Source organism: Musa acuminata, chromosome BXJ3-11 (assembly GCF_036884655.1).
Source record: "Musa acuminata AAA Group cultivar baxijiao chromosome BXJ3-11, Cavendish_Baxijiao_AAA, whole genome shotgun sequence".
Lineage (NCBI taxonomy): Eukaryota > Viridiplantae > Streptophyta > Magnoliopsida > Zingiberales > Musaceae > Musa > Musa acuminata.
This window is the reverse complement of record NC_088359.1, coordinates 24,666,749-24,682,169: the sequence shown is the minus strand read 5'-3', so window position 1 is coordinate 24,682,169 and position 15,421 is coordinate 24,666,749. Positions and strand designations below refer to the sequence as shown.

General features: G+C 41.8%; 1 protein-coding gene across 4 annotated transcripts; it reads left to right on the top strand.

Moving 5' to 3' along the window:
- Positions 1-9,747: 9,747 nt before the first annotated feature.
- LOC103971476 (vesicle-associated protein 4-2-like) lies at positions 9,748-13,424 on the top strand. Of its 4 annotated transcripts, XM_065173688.1 has the most exons (7): positions 9,750-10,263; positions 11,180-11,250; positions 11,504-11,585; positions 11,697-11,815; positions 12,714-12,791; positions 12,877-12,993; positions 13,084-13,424. In XM_065173688.1, the coding sequence occupies exons 1-7, from the start codon at positions 9,957-9,959 to the stop codon at positions 13,144-13,146; spliced, it is 837 nt and encodes a 278-aa protein (XP_065029760.1). In that variant the 5' UTR covers positions 9,750-9,956; the 3' UTR covers positions 13,147-13,424. The 4 variants fall into 4 exon arrangements, 3 of the variants coding, with proteins under 3 accessions (XP_065029759.1, XP_065029760.1, XP_065029761.1); XR_010502160.1 differs by lacking the exon at positions 13,084-13,424 and having other exon boundaries at positions 9,748-10,263; positions 12,463-12,791; XM_065173687.1 differs by having other exon boundaries at positions 9,749-10,263; positions 12,877-13,424.
- The last annotated feature ends 1,997 nt before the right edge of the window (positions 13,425-15,421 follow it).

The window sequence follows — 15,421 nt, the reverse complement described above, 5'->3', positions numbered from 1 at the left end:
TGCCAAATGGATTCACTGATGGAATATTTTGTGTTATCATCTGTAGCGCTTAAAAATCTCATGTCGTAAAATCAAGCGGAACACAATTTTTTCCTATTTGACCTGATGATGATTATCTTGACAATTAATCTCGATTGCTCGTGCTTTGTGATGTTAAAAAATGCTTGATAATTGCCTTTAGGTACGTTCCGATTGATTGATTGCACGTCTTCCAGTACGCCGTGTACGTGCCGGCCATTTCGTCGAACAGCGGGAACGCCGACGCACAGCAGGAGGTCGGCGGCTGACTTCATCGAGCCGGACTCAAACGTATTTTGCGACGGCGAGAGCTTTCCGAAGCCAACGAATCGGATGTGAACTCGAGGGCTTCGATTACGCCTGAGAGCCTGCGGTAACGGGCATCGTGTCGCACTGCTATGGTGTATGTTAATCGTTAGTACTAGAGTATGCTCACCGTCCGTGAGAATAAGATGTCGCAGTTACGATGATTTCGTAGCGATTTAATTTTCTTGGGGGCAGTTCATGCACTCAGTGGGAGGCGGTAAGAGTCCGTAACCGTCCTGCGGATCTCCAGCGTCCTTCGAATCCAGAATAAGCCCGGCTGCAATCGGGCCCATTAAGAAGAATGAGGTATGGAAACCGCCTCGTGATCTTACCGCCAGCCACTAGGTACCTGAAACACCTCCAAAAAAAAAAAATTTAAATCTTTGCAAAATCGTTCAATCTTATGTTACCTTATTCTGCCCTGCGGTGATCAGACTCTTGTGTTGCCTATCCTGCGACTGTAACAGCGTCGAGTAAGCTGGTGCACGCGGAACCAGTCTCGCTCGGTTTCCTCTGCAGAGCTCTCGTCGACTTCTACCTCTAACTTCGCCAACATTGGCCACTTCGCCGTAGATTGGAACCTTCAACCTACCAGACAACCTAATATACCATCAGGTCTACTTCATGGCAGGTATGCAGAACACACGCTTATATCATAAGGTGTGCTTTTTATTTGATTCCATAACGATGCGTCTCGACAACTCGTCATCCATGCTAGAAGAATGCGTCAATCTCGGAACCACCGGCGACAAAGCTCCTCATGCATCCTCCTCCCCGTAGGCGGAGAAAGCAGTCAAGTGATGGAGTGGACCACGAAGCCACATTCTCCTAAATCAGCCACAGAGCTTCCGGCGCCTGTCCAGCCTCGTAGTGGCAGCGCATGACCGTGTTCCTGCTCGCCGGTCATTTCGTCGAACACCTGGATCGCCGAGGCAAAGAGCTTCTTTGCCAGGGCGGTGTGAACGAACTTGCCGCAGCGAACGAATAGGAAGTGAATGCGTTCTGCTCACCGTCCCTTGAGAATAAGAAAGCACAAATTGGTCGATTTCGCAACCATTTTTTCGAGTTAGTTCAGGCACCCAGTGGGAGGCGGTAAGCGTATAGCGAGGTTTCCAGATATTCGACGTGACGTCATTCAATCGGGGCCGGATCAAACCGGTCCGACCCAATTGCATAAGAAAAAAGCCCGACCGCCATCCGAGAACGGGCCGCAGATTCTAACAGGCCGGGCCCATAACGAAGCAGAAGGTCTGCACACCTTTAAAATCCTTACCGCAAGCCACCCGGTGCCTAAACTGCCTCCAAAAAAATTAAATCTTGGCAAAATCATTGAATTGACGTTATCTTATTCTGACATACGGTGATCAGACTCCAGTGACACAATTAAGCTTCATGCAACAGTGATAGCGCGGAGAAAGCGGTTCACGCTGAACCTTTCTCGCTCGGCCTACACGAGGAGAAACCCTCCTCTGCAGAGCCCTCGGCCGCTTCTGCCTCTCGTTCCACCTCCTCCACCCTGGCCAAGTACTTCGCCGCCATTGGCTGTTTCCACCCATGGGAGCCATACGCCATGATCGCACAAGTCCGGGAGACGATATCCGTCACAGATAACTCGTCAAAAGATGCTCTCGCTTCTCCAATGGCTCCACAATTGGCACACATATGAACAAGAGAACACCATCGTGTCATTGCTCTGCTATCCTCGGAGAATGTCCGCCACTATGTCAACCTCCAAGCATCCAAATGTGGCAAACGTGCCGACGATTGCAGACTTCGTGAATCCTCCTTCCCGTACGCGAGCAGAGCACATCTTTTCATCTCCGAAAACAGCTACAGAAGCTTCCGACGCCAGTCCAGTGTTACGGTGGCACGGTCATGACCATGTTCCCGCACGTCCTGTACGTACAGGTCATTGCGTCGACAAGCTGCGACGCCGGCGCATGAAAGCAAAGCGACGGCGTTTCGCGTCGCACACGCTTACCAAAGAGCTTCGAGTGACGAAGGCAGGAGAGAAACCAGACTTCATCAGGCCGCCGTGAATGGACTCGCAATGGCGGCGATAGCTTTCCTAAGCCAACCGAATAAGATGTGGTTTCGAGAGCTTCGATGATGCCCGACATTCTCGGCAACAGCTACTATAACTCTCAGGTCTGCTCACCATTCGTGAGACTAAGACGACGCAATTTGGACGATTTCGCAAGGATTTAGTTTTTTTGGAGGCAGTTCATGCACCCAGTCGGAGGCGGTAAGAATACCGTCAGTCTCCAGATCCTCAACGTCCTTCGTATCCAACCCTGGTCCAACTAGTTCGGCCCATTCGTATCAGAAATGCCCGATCGCTACCCCAACCCGGGCCGTGAGTTCAAACAAGCTGGGCCGATAGGGTCTGGAAACCTCTTCGGAAGCTTACCGCAAGCCACAGGGCGCTTGAACTGCCTCCAAAAAAATTAAATCTTGGCAAAATCATCAAATTTACGTTATCTTATTCTGACCTGCGGTGATCAGACTCTAGTAACTTGCTAACGCACTGAAGCTTCGTGCAACAGTAACAGCGTGGAGAAAGCTCGTGCGCGTCGAATCCATCTCGCTCGGCCGACACAATGACATCCTCCTCTGCACTGCAGAGCTCTCATCGGCTTCTACCTCCTCCTCCTCCTCCTCCTCCTCCACCCACGCCGAGTACGTAGATTTGAACCTTCAACCCACTAGAGACGTAAGGTGCTCGACCAAATGCGCCTACGAAGTCGATTTTTTCGTTGTTTTTGCCTACTTAGAAGTGTGCATGGAATTCCCTCCTTCAAAAGGTGATGTCTTGTTTCCAATGTTTTGCCCACTTAATGAACGCTCTTACTCCAAATCTGGACCAAGATTGATCCGGCAAACGTGATAATCTCCTGATGCATCCTCCATCACATAGAGCGGAGAAAGCAGTCACGTACGTGATGGAACGGGGCTCAAAACCACACCATTTCATCTCCTTACTACGCCGGTGCAGTCTCATAGTGGCAGGGCGTGACCGTGTTCCTGCACGCCGCCTCCGTGCCGGTCATTTCGTCAAACAGCTGGAACGCGAACGCAGAGCGAAGCGACGGCACCGACCAAAGAGCTTTAAATGACAGCGTCCAGGAGATGAACCCGGCTTCATCAGGAAGGGGTGATAGAACTGGTAGTGGCGAGAGCTTTCGGAAGCCAACGATCGGACGAGGTCTTCGACGATGCCTGTGATCCCCTGGCAAAGACGGTGCCGCACTGTCATTGATACATGAGTGAGGTAATACTAGAGTCTCGTTACCGTTAGTGCGAATAAGACGTTGCAGTTTGGACGATTTCGCAACGATTTAATTCTTTTGGAGGCAGTTCATGCACCCAGCGGGAGGCAGCGGTAAGAGAACCGGCGAGTCTTCAGATCTTCGACGTCCCCCGAATCGCACCCAACCGCGGCCGCGGGTTCGACAGGCCGGCATCATTAAGAAGCGTAAGGTATGGAAACCGATTTGTAAGCTTACCGCCAGCCACCGAGTTCCTGAACTGCCTCCAAAAAAAAAATAAATCTTGTCAAAATTGTCCAATTGATGTTGTCTTATTCTGACTGGCGGTGATCAGGCTCTTCTGCTGTCTGAAATAATTATGCTTCCTGCAACAGTAATAATAGCGCGGATCACACGTGAAGTGCTCGACGAAATGCACCTACGAACTTGCCTTTTCTCTCGTTGCAAGACGATGTCACGTTTTCATTGTCTCACCCAGTTACTAATGCTGTGACATTGAACAAAGCTTAGCTGTGTCATGGAGTGGGGTTTAGATCACGAAAGAAGCTCTGAAGCCTTGGCAGAGCTTACGTCTTTGGATGGTTAGAATGATTGGAAGGATATAGTGAGCGCAGCATGCTACCCATGCGGGCATTTCGTCGAACAGCATGATCGCCGACGCAAAGCGACGGCATGGTGCCGACCACGGACGTAAGGAGAGACTGGCGTCAATGATACTGCCGTTAGGAGAGCTTCTTCGATGATGCCCGAGAGCTTCCTATGACGGGCGTCGTGTCACTGTTACTTATGTCGACATAATGTGACAGGTTTTCTGTGAAGCGGCCATGGCGAATGCATTGGCACTACAGTCTGCTCGCTGCAAACAGAATACGATAAAAATAGTCGGATGATTCAGCGACGTTTTAATTGTTTTGTTTTTTTGGAGGCGGTAAAGATCTTCCATGTCTTTCTATATGGATGGGGTCGGGCCTTGGCATCCTTGCGGGAAACGAGGCAGCGGCGGAGCCCAAATAGAAGAGGAAATCTGGAAACCCAGTATTAGTCTTACCGGCAGAAATTGGGTGCATAAACAGCCCAAAAATATAATAAATCCTGACAAAATCATCCAATTTACGTCATACAACCCTTTAAAAGTACGAAATTATGGTTTTTTTTATTAATTTACCCAATTTAAGCTGAATTTTCCTTAACTTTAGGATTAAAAACCACTTAAATATTATTGTAAAATATTTTTTTTTGAGATTTTAAGGATATTAAAATATACTACATACAAGTGGAATATTAGATGTATGCCATAATCAAAGTCAAAATGGTATTCCTATTCTGCCCTATAAAATAACGAGGGTAAGTCTTTGTCATTTGGAAGGATTCCAGAAAGAAAACTATTCGTGGAGTTATTTACTAATCCTTTTTACCTTTTTGATTTCTCCTAAACATAATCATGAACAATGAATTCTGAATTTTTTTAATCTATTATTCTTTCTCATTTGTTAGCAACATTTGCTTTATGTGAGGATAAAGTAAGATAAATACTGTTTAAAAAATAATACAAAAACATGGATACATGAAAATTTTCTAAAATCAATAAATTGCTGCAATGTTCAAGAACAGCAATATTTGAAAAAGAAGACATGGGTCATCCCATATCAGAAAGGTGACCAATTTATCTACTGTACATCTTGTTCATAATGAGACATTGAACCTTTGTGTTGCTTGATAGGAAAGAGAAGAAATGCCAAAATTTTGGCAAGACAATACCCGTGGCAATCAAAATCCTTGTTTCATCTCATAACAAGGAATCTCATTGACACTTTCATATTTTTCGATATAGAACATACAAGTGAAGCAAAAAGAACAAGCACTTGCAACCCAATCGGAAACATTGAAACAACCGAGAATCTAGGGAGGATCAGTGTACACAAACTTATCCAAACAAATAAGAAGTCAATGGAGAATCTGGTCCTATGGGATCACAAAGTCAAACTTTGAGTTATTGTGCTAAATATAACAAATTCATAGATAGTAGCCAATATTTGGGCAAAAAATGTCTAACTTCAGGCTTTTTAGGCAGTTTTTTCAGGAACAACACCAATGGCTACTTTTGACATGGACAGTTTAAGGACATATTCGTTTCTTTTATTGGAGTGCTTTGATTGGTATTTGCTAGAATTGGATGGTGAGTTCCTCAAGTCTCCTCCCCTTCAAACCTTTAAATTAGTTTTGCTGCACTAGTTCATGTATAGCTTTCTCCCCCTCTTCCTCTATTCTTCTTCTTTCTTCTTCTGCTCATTATAATCTTTCTCCATGATCAGGAGATGTGTCAAACTTCATCAGATTATCTTCCCAACATCATACCCTGAAATGATCAGGAGTTGTGTCAAGACCTCACTCAGGCTCTTGACCCAAAGGAATCACCACAGCAATGCATCTTCGTTTGCATGGGAAAAACCTTGCTCCGGGTGGATCAAGTTGAACTTTGACGGAGCTTCCAAGTGCAAATTCAGCAACGCCAGGTGTGCCGGGACCACGAAGGGCTGTTCATGCTGGGATACGCTGAATGCATTGGGGGGGCGACGAGCTCCGTTGCAGAGTTAGCTGCTTGCAAACGAGGCCTCAAGCTGGCCTTGCAGAATGGGTGGCACAGTATCTGGATCGAAGGCAATGCAAAGACGGTGGTGGATGTTTTCATGAACGAGGTGTGATTGAAGTCCAAGGAAGATCTAAGAATTGTGAGAGAGATTAGGGTGCTGATTCCACAGCTGAATGCATTCAGTGTATCCCATATATACAGGCAAGGGAACAGAGTTGCTCATGAGTTTGCCAAGCTGGGATACCGATATCAAAAGCCACAAATTTAGCGTGACATTCCCCCCAATGAAGTACAGCGACTTCTTCACCATGATGCTGAAGCTAAAGCCATTATTCTTAAGAAGTAGATTTCTCTAAAGATGCTTCCTGCATTTCAGTAAGATTAGTCTTGAGTCAAACTCGGTCGAGACCATCACATTAGAGATTGAACACTAATGTAAAACAAAAGTAACTTAAAAGCTTAAGCTGTTAAGCTATGGGTGAAATTATAATCATTTAGCTTTTTCAACCCTTTCAATATATGGCCGTGATTTAATTTTCTTTCAATCTTCATCTTATACATAAATATTTTCCTAACATCTACTTGTTCATGTTTGAATTCATCTATCTTCCCCTTATCCATAGGTTTTAAGTCAATTATGATTTGACATATTATCTGGCTCACTTTGCTACAATTAACATATAAATTTATTTTACTCATTTCTTTTATCAATCTTGGGTCTGATGAGTTTGAGCCAAACTAGGTCAAGACTACCATATATGAGATCGGATACTAATGAGAACAATGTGCTATTAAGTTATAACTCAAACATAACTAAATATTACCCATTTCTTCAAACCCTTAGAAATGTGAAACTATTATTTAGTCTTTATCCAATCTTTATCTCACATATGAATATTTTTCTAATAGTATATTACCTAGTTGAAGAGGATGCAATGCCTTCAAGAGAATCCTGCTTCCAAAGAGTTTACTTGAGATTTTGAACTTAGTTAAAATCAAACAAAACTTACAAGGGGTAATTCAATAGATTTTTAAGCACTTATGCAACCTCTATTGCATTGTGCTTTAGTAGATTAGATTTCGAATGCTACTACTCAAACACCTCAATGCCATAGATCTTCCAATCATATCTGTCTACAAGTGTGTATGGGAAGGTATTGAAAAGTTCCATGTGCAAGAAATCTCACCTACCATCATGATCATTATATCCACCACCACCAAATGCTGCCAGGAGCATTACTCTTAACAAAAAATTACAGTCATCTCCACTGCTGATATTTTCACCACCATAAGCATAAATTCACATGTTAGTTGGACAAATAGAGGAGGGACAACTTTGAAATTTGAAATATTACACATTTTTATATTTTTTTATGGAGAATAAATTGGAAAACAAAGATGAAATTAAACGCATCCTAAATGCTTCTTGGGTATCATAAGCTATTACTCTAATCGAACCCTCTATCCCACACCAGCAAATCAGCATACCAGTCTTCTTACATAGCCAAGATGATTGTAGGTTTGCTCCCTGAGCAGAGAGGATATCAACCATGTGTTTCTAATGTGGCTTTTCCTTACAGATACAGAGATCCGTTTTCGATGTTTCTAATACATTTGATGAACCTGCTAACTTCAGTTCCTTTTGGAATAACCGGACAAGAAGACATTTTATCAAGAATCATCAATTTGTTAAGATATAAATCAATATATGATGTTTCATTTAATGACTAAAACTTTTAAATGAAATGATGATAGTAAAAAAATAGATATGGAATGTTCAAATCACATCTATGCATGCATTAAAAGGGAAAATGTGTATCTTTGACTCTCACGTGCTTTGTTTGAGTCAGTCTACCACCCTTATGTTAGGATGAGCATTAAGAATATAGCTCATAAAATCATGTCTCAAATACTGGATTAAATTTTTAGATGAAACAACAAATGTAGCTTAAGAGGCTTGAGAAAAAGAAAAAGATGAATCGTTACTAACCTGGCGAGTAAGTAAGAAGTCAGTCTTGACATGCTCTCTTTTCCATGTTCACATGATAGATCCAAAGAGCTCCCTCTTCTTCTGTTCGATGTGGTTTCTCTATTTTGCAATCGGCAAATTGCTTTCACCACGCTCCACTTTCCAATATATTCAGTAGCTTGCTTTCCTGTCCTTCAAGAAAAAGTATCAACTGCTAAGAACTGAAACCAGATCTCATTACTCTTTTTTTTTTTGGGTAGAAAAACTAGAAATATTTACTTTGTTCAAAAACCATAACTTTGCATGTAGAAGTCCCTCATCTGCTTCCAACTTTCTTCCACCAGGATAAGAGACATGCTGCTATAAAGTACTCGTGCACATCCATTAGTCCCACTTATGACTGCAACCTAGTCCCTTTGTTTAATGCACAAGGAGAGGCATGTTACCTGGTCTTCATCACTGAGAAATTGCACAAAAATCATGGACATGCCAGGACACCATATCTGCTTCCGCTCGCCAACAAACTACCTTTATCTTGGGTTAGTAATTTGAGTCAAATGGTTCGATCCTCCTAGGTCATGGCAGTCTTAGCTGCATTTCCTCAAACAAATGAAGTGCTGCATTTCTTCAAACAACTTGAAGCCCAACTCCGCCTGACCACACACACGACAGACACAGGTATAAATGAAGTGCTGCATTTCCTCGAACGACTTCAAGTCCAACCCTACCTGACCACACACGACATACATATATATCATTGAGGTGCCACATTTCCTCGAACACCTTCGAGGCCAACCCCACCTGACCACACGGCATAAATGTTAAGGTGCCTCGAACACCTTCAAGCCCAACTCTCACTCGACCACACATGGCGCACATTTTTATCAATGAAGCGCCGCATTTCCTCGAATAAATTCAAGCCCAACGCCACCTGACCACAGACGGCATACATATTTATCGATGCAGTGACGCAAGCATATCAATCAAGAGTCCTGGAGAACACAGTCATCTTGATGCCGTTGCTCCTCAAGTGGCCATGGCAGCGCTTCCCCTGCCCCAAGGGCCCTCCACAGAACGAGGTTGCGCCCCACGCTGCCGCGCACAAACATGCGGTTACTTCCCTGAGTGGGTAAATGACGGCACTTTGACTTCACAAGTCAAACGGCTCCACCAGGCCATTAATGACGCCACAACCCTCACCGACTGGTCACTCTCCGGTGATCTTACCACGACCTTATAATATCATCATTAATGATATTAATAATGTACATTATATCGTTATCGAACAGAAATCTTTAAAAATCTATCATGCAAAATCTTCTTGCCGATATAGAATTTATATTCGGTCAGACTAATTTTTGTGGCTTGGATTTTGATCTTTCATATGAATTGTTTTTAAATTTCATAATAATTATTCTCAATACAAAAGATCAATTTTTAGTAATTTGAATTTCGGTCAATGCAACCTTATTTTAATAAAATATTATTTTTTTAAAAATTGTCACATAATAATGAATAAAATACTGAAACACAGGGGTAAGTCAAGAAGACGGTGATTGGATCTGGCTGACCAATAACTATGCCGGTGCCTCCGCAGCCATCCACCCACCGAGTCTCTCTCAGTCTCTCGCTCTCTTAAAAGAAGGTTACCGGACTCCAAAACTGACCGTTGAGCTTACGAAGCCCAGCGCAGTGGCTTCTTTTCCGTACCCCCGGTGGCGCGATTCATACCTCTGCGATCTGGTCCCCCGCCGGCGATTGAGAAGGAGCAGGACTCTGGTAGCCGATCTGGGAGGTGTTCGCCATGGCGTTAGCCGAAGTCAAGGCGGGGACGGAGGGGAAGGGGTGGGGGATTTTCCGGCTGCCTTTCTTCGGCGGCGGGGGCGGAGGTGGAGGAGGTGATGGAGGATCGTCGTCCAACTCTTCGTCGACGTTCATTTTGACGCATAACCACCATTACCGATCGTCGGGGCAGGTGGAGGGAGGGGCCGCGGCGGCGCAGGCCGGAAGGCGCAGCTCCGGCGCCAGCTCGGTCTCGTCGGTTGCCAGGTCGCTGCTGCCCACCAGACGCCGCCTTCGGCTCGATCCGCCCACCAAGCTCTACTTCCCTTGTGAGTGCTTGCTCTGGTAACTATTTCATGGGTCCTTGTTGTCGGATTTTTCAATCTTTTTTCGTTAGATCTCGTTTGAAGCTTAGAAAGGAGTGATCTTTTTCTCTTTTTTATTGGGTGTTCGCGGATCTCGAGACTTTTTGGGGGCTGAATTGGCCAAAAATTGTGGCTTTTGCTTCTGATTTGGGCCCTTCTTTCTCGTAAAAGTACTCTTGGTGGCTACTGTTTAAATTTAGGTAATAAAAGGTGGATTAACTTCTAAATTTGTAGATTTGTTCTTTCGATCCATTATCTCAGATGCGAGTTATGGAGACTCAAAGTACCCTAACTTTGGGTCTCTTTCTATGGATCGTAATACAATTTAGACATATTACACCATTAAATTCTGTAGTTTTACAGCAAAGTTGTTTTCTTTTTCTCTCCTGGGATACCAATTTCTGATTGTTATAGCCATTTGCTAATTCTTATGATCTGTTGTTATAATATTAATTGCTGTAATATTAGGCTTCCTTTTCTGTCTCTCGTTAACCTTGGTTGTTATAGAATGATTCAGTTGCTTAGGTTTGGGTTTTGACGTTTGCTTCTTTCCCCTAAAACTTTATGCCTGATTACCTGACAAAAGGTTCTTTAATGTGTTCAAGTAAAGAGATTGTAGTATGGTTTTCTACCGTTGGATATTAGTCAATAAGGTTGCTCCTTTTTTCTTGTCTGTGTTATGCTTTTGAGTATTGTTTTTTTTCCTTATGTTATTCTAATGTCTTCTTGTTTGGCCAACAAAAACTGTTATGGTCTAATGAAATTAAATATAGCTTCTGCTTCTAGTTTGAGAATTCTTTTTGAGAAGCTGTCTGTCAGAGAATATATGCCGGGTTGTTCTGTGATTAACCTTCTAGTTTATATGGTTTCTTTGTTGAAGATGAACCTGGAAAACAGGTGCGAAGTGCAATCAGGATTAAGAACACCAGCAAGTCGCATGTGGCATTTAAGGTGTGTGCGATCTTTCATCTTATTCTAGCTATTACCTGTTTTCTGACTTATTTCTAAGTAGTAATACACAGTCTTCAGCTTAATATATGTTGTAATAATTAATTCTTCTAAAAGATTTTTTATGTTTTTCATTGAGCATGATGTTTCTGTTTGAAATATCAACTAAAGTTACAATGGCCTACCTTTTTCCATGTTTCTTTTACTTTTTCTAAAATATTCTTGGGCAAATTTTGATTATTCTAAGTGGATTTAGTTTCAAACAACTGCACCTAAGAGCTGTTTCATGCGTCCTCCTGGAGGTATACTCTCCCCAGGGGAGAGTATCATTGCTACTGGTAATTTTTTTTTCCTCCTTATGTTATTCTTAAATGATTTCTCTAACGGATGCAATAATCAGCTCATATCGAGGATGTACTTTTTAAAAAAAACTTCCACCCCGGTGGCAGTTTTCAAGTTTGTTGAGCAACCAGAGAATAATGAAAAGCCAATGGATCAAAAGAGCAAGGTTAAGTTCAAGATTGTTAGCTTGAAGGTGAATGGTCCTATGGAATATGTACCAGAGCTAGTAAGTCTATTTTTATCTCTTCCTTTCAGCTTGATTCCATATGTCTGTTTCTCTATGGCTGAGCTTGTGTTCCATTTTGCCAAAACTTGAAATTTTAGTTTAATCTAAATCAACTCATCATTAAATATGAAAATTTGGCTGGTTTTAACTGGATATGGCTTAATCCATTTTGGTTCTCATTTCACCAGTCTATTAAAAGTTTAATACAGAATATCTTTTTCTAGAGCAACTCTTCCAGAGGATTCTATCATTCAATTTTTTTTTCCACTGTTGCTTCAAATGTGTGGTTATGTTGAAATCAAGAAAAAAAAAAGCATCCATGGTTATGTTGAAATTCTATGCTCTTCCACACCATGGAGGATATCTCTACTAACTTATTAGCTATTTTAGTTTTCTAGTGATACACTATGTTCGGAGCCCCTTCTAGTTATCTAACAAATTCATATTTCAGCAAATCTTGGTGTAACATGGAAAAATAAATGTGAACAATGTGAAGTAATGCAATTATTTAAGTGCACAGATATGTGATAAACTTATGGACTTTATATTACAAACTTTATCATGAGAAATATCATCTACCTATTTCATAAGTGAATAGTGTGTTCAATTTGAGTATATTTTTTATATTTTCATTTTTTATCACACAGGTGTATAGAACACAGAACTGTTTGTCCATCCAAAAGTTCTTTTTGTTTCAGAATTCTGTTGAGTATGTTGAAAATTCTATGAGAGTACCGGAGCTTCTCAAAAGTGCTCGATGAGAATGATGCTTTGTAATAGGCATCTTGACTTCTCATTTTATTAACTTAATGTCAAACCTGCAAATGTTCATCAGCTTTTTCTGTTTCTGTGCCAAAATGTCATGTGAAGCTATTGCTGTTATATACCTGTTCAACAGTTTGATGAGCAGAAAGATCAGGTTGCAGTAGAGCAAATTCTGAGGGTTGTCTTCCTGGACCCAGATCACCCCTGCCCTGTAAGCCAATCGCACACACAGTAATTGTTCTTATCATGGACTAGTAGATGACTTGTGGTGTAAATTGCAATATACTTTTTTGAAGCAAATGGAGAAGCTGAAGAGGCAACTGGCTGAGGCTGAGGCCGCACTGGAGGCACGCAAGAAGCCCCCTGAAGACACAAGTCCTCGGATTGTTGGAGGACTGGTTATCGATGAATGGGTAATACTCTTTTTCCTTGCTATTTGGCTTCTATGCATTTTCTACTTTCAAATGAGCATTTTTTCCAGTTCCCTTCCTTTTTATTTTCAGAAAGAAAGAAGAGAACGATATCTTGCTCAGCAGCAGCAGGTGGAAGGGGTTGATTCAGTTTGAAGTATGATTCCTTTTGTCAATGTAGCTCTTGTATCTTCTTTTGCTTGTGTTGTATTGTATGATCTGTTTTGTTTAAGAGAAAGAACATGTCATTTGTCCCCCCATAATGTTCAAGAGTGTGAGGAGGGTGAAATAATGGAGTTCACACATCATGATCTCTTTTGGATTTGGAAATATTGTACTTGAATGAGGATATCATGCCATTGTATATAATGGTATTATTCATCTTGTCAACAAATAAAAGATAAGTTGAATGGCAAGGTCCAAGAAGTTTCTCCTCTTTGTTCCTTTAGGTTCTCAAATATGACCAGTGAGTTGAGGTTTATGTTTGGCACCTTTTTATGTGAATCTTGTCTGCACAATTTACTGCCAAACAAGGTTATTAGCTCATGTTTCACCTTTATGTACCTTATCTTGTAGGTGTTGGCCAAAGAAATTAGTCTGACAACTTATCAGTAGGAGCTATTCTGGCTGCTATATCAGATTAGTTGAATTGTAATTGCTGAAAGATTGGCTAACATCATGAATGGGAGCTATTCTGGCTGCTGTATCAGATTAGCTGAATTGTAATTTCTGAGTGATAGGCTAACATTATGAACCAAGGATATGGAACCATTGCAGGGAAACCATTGTTCTTTTGGCACACAACAAATGACAATCACATCTTGAATCCCTGAACCATTCCAACTCTCCAGGTGGGCATTTTCATTGCACATGTGTGAAGATGTGATTTAAAGAGGATAAACATCAATTACATAGTTTTGAATAGGAATTAACCTAGTGTCATGATGGTCCTCATTCATGCTAGGAACTAATCTTATAATCTAATCATATGAGTGATGACACGTGTGACTTAACACGTAGTCTTTTTGCTTATTATTATTATTTGATATTTTATTTGTTGCTTGAATATATTGTGATATCCATAGATCTGTGCAATGGGAATCAAATCGTGATGAGATCACAATTTGCTTTTAACATAAATCCTAAATAATCCCGATAATAGGTTACTCGAGAAGGATATTGAGATAACCGGACAGACTAGTGTACTGTATACTCGTCCATATGATGGATGTAGCTGGTCTCATAGCTGCTCGTGTGGGGACACTATGGATACAGTACAAGTGCTCATTAGAGAATGAGTTCACTGATTTATCTGCTTACGAAATATTGGATGGTTGATTATGCCTCATTGTTAGCCAACGATTCCGTAATCCAAATGGTGTATCTAGTCCTTAGACTTGAGATACCAAGGATATCCCGTATGAGTACTCCACCCTTTGATACTAGACTTATAGGTCTGTAGGTTCCAAATCTAGCACAACCGATCATCGAGAGTGGTAGCCAACCTTATAAGTACTATTGAGTATCAATAGAGGATCATCCACTCTCGGTATCATGAGAAAAATATCTCATGTGTTCTTATTCAAACAAATCCCTAGCTAGTGTCATTTAAATTGAGAGAAAGAGTTCTTTGGGAGAATTCGATTAGAGCGAGACTCGAGTAGAAACCGAATGGGTCTGACAGCACCATACCCGGTATACGGTCTTTGGGATATTAGATGAATGAGTGACTATAGGTACATGGTAACTGAGGACAGATAGGTCCAATGGATTTGATTCTTTTGTATCGTCTATGGACTGTGACGTAGTGACCTAGTACATCTGCAGTCGATGAGTCGAGTGAATTATTATAGAGATAGTAATTTACTATGCTAGAAGGAGTTCCAACAGGTATGACTCACGGCCAACTCGATATTGGGTCTAGAAGGTCACACACATATGGTAGGCGTTGCGATGAGTAGAGTTTCGGATATGAAATATTTGTTGGAGCTCCTATCTTATTGGATATCCAATAAACCCCTGAATTATTGAATCATATGGACGAGATCTAATAAGATCCAATAAGAGATTATTGGATAGATATACACTAATCTAAGATGCTTGGGTTGTTGGATGAAGATCCAATATCCAATAGGGCAAGATCCATTAGGGTTAAGTTAACAAGAGACCTCTATAAATAGGAGGGAATCAATGGTTCATAGGCTAGAGCCTTTTTGGGTTGCCTCTCTTATTCTCCTCTACTTCTCCTCAGATAGCAGACTTGGAGTTTTGAATAGCATCGTCGCAACCCTATTGTGTGGATCACCGCTAAAGAGGACACTTGACCTCCTTCACCCTCTCATAGAGATCTGCAGGGATTAAGAGATATACGTGATAGAACCCTTGCAGATTCTAAACTTGGGGTTGATCTCTTTAGGGGATCGGCTTCCTT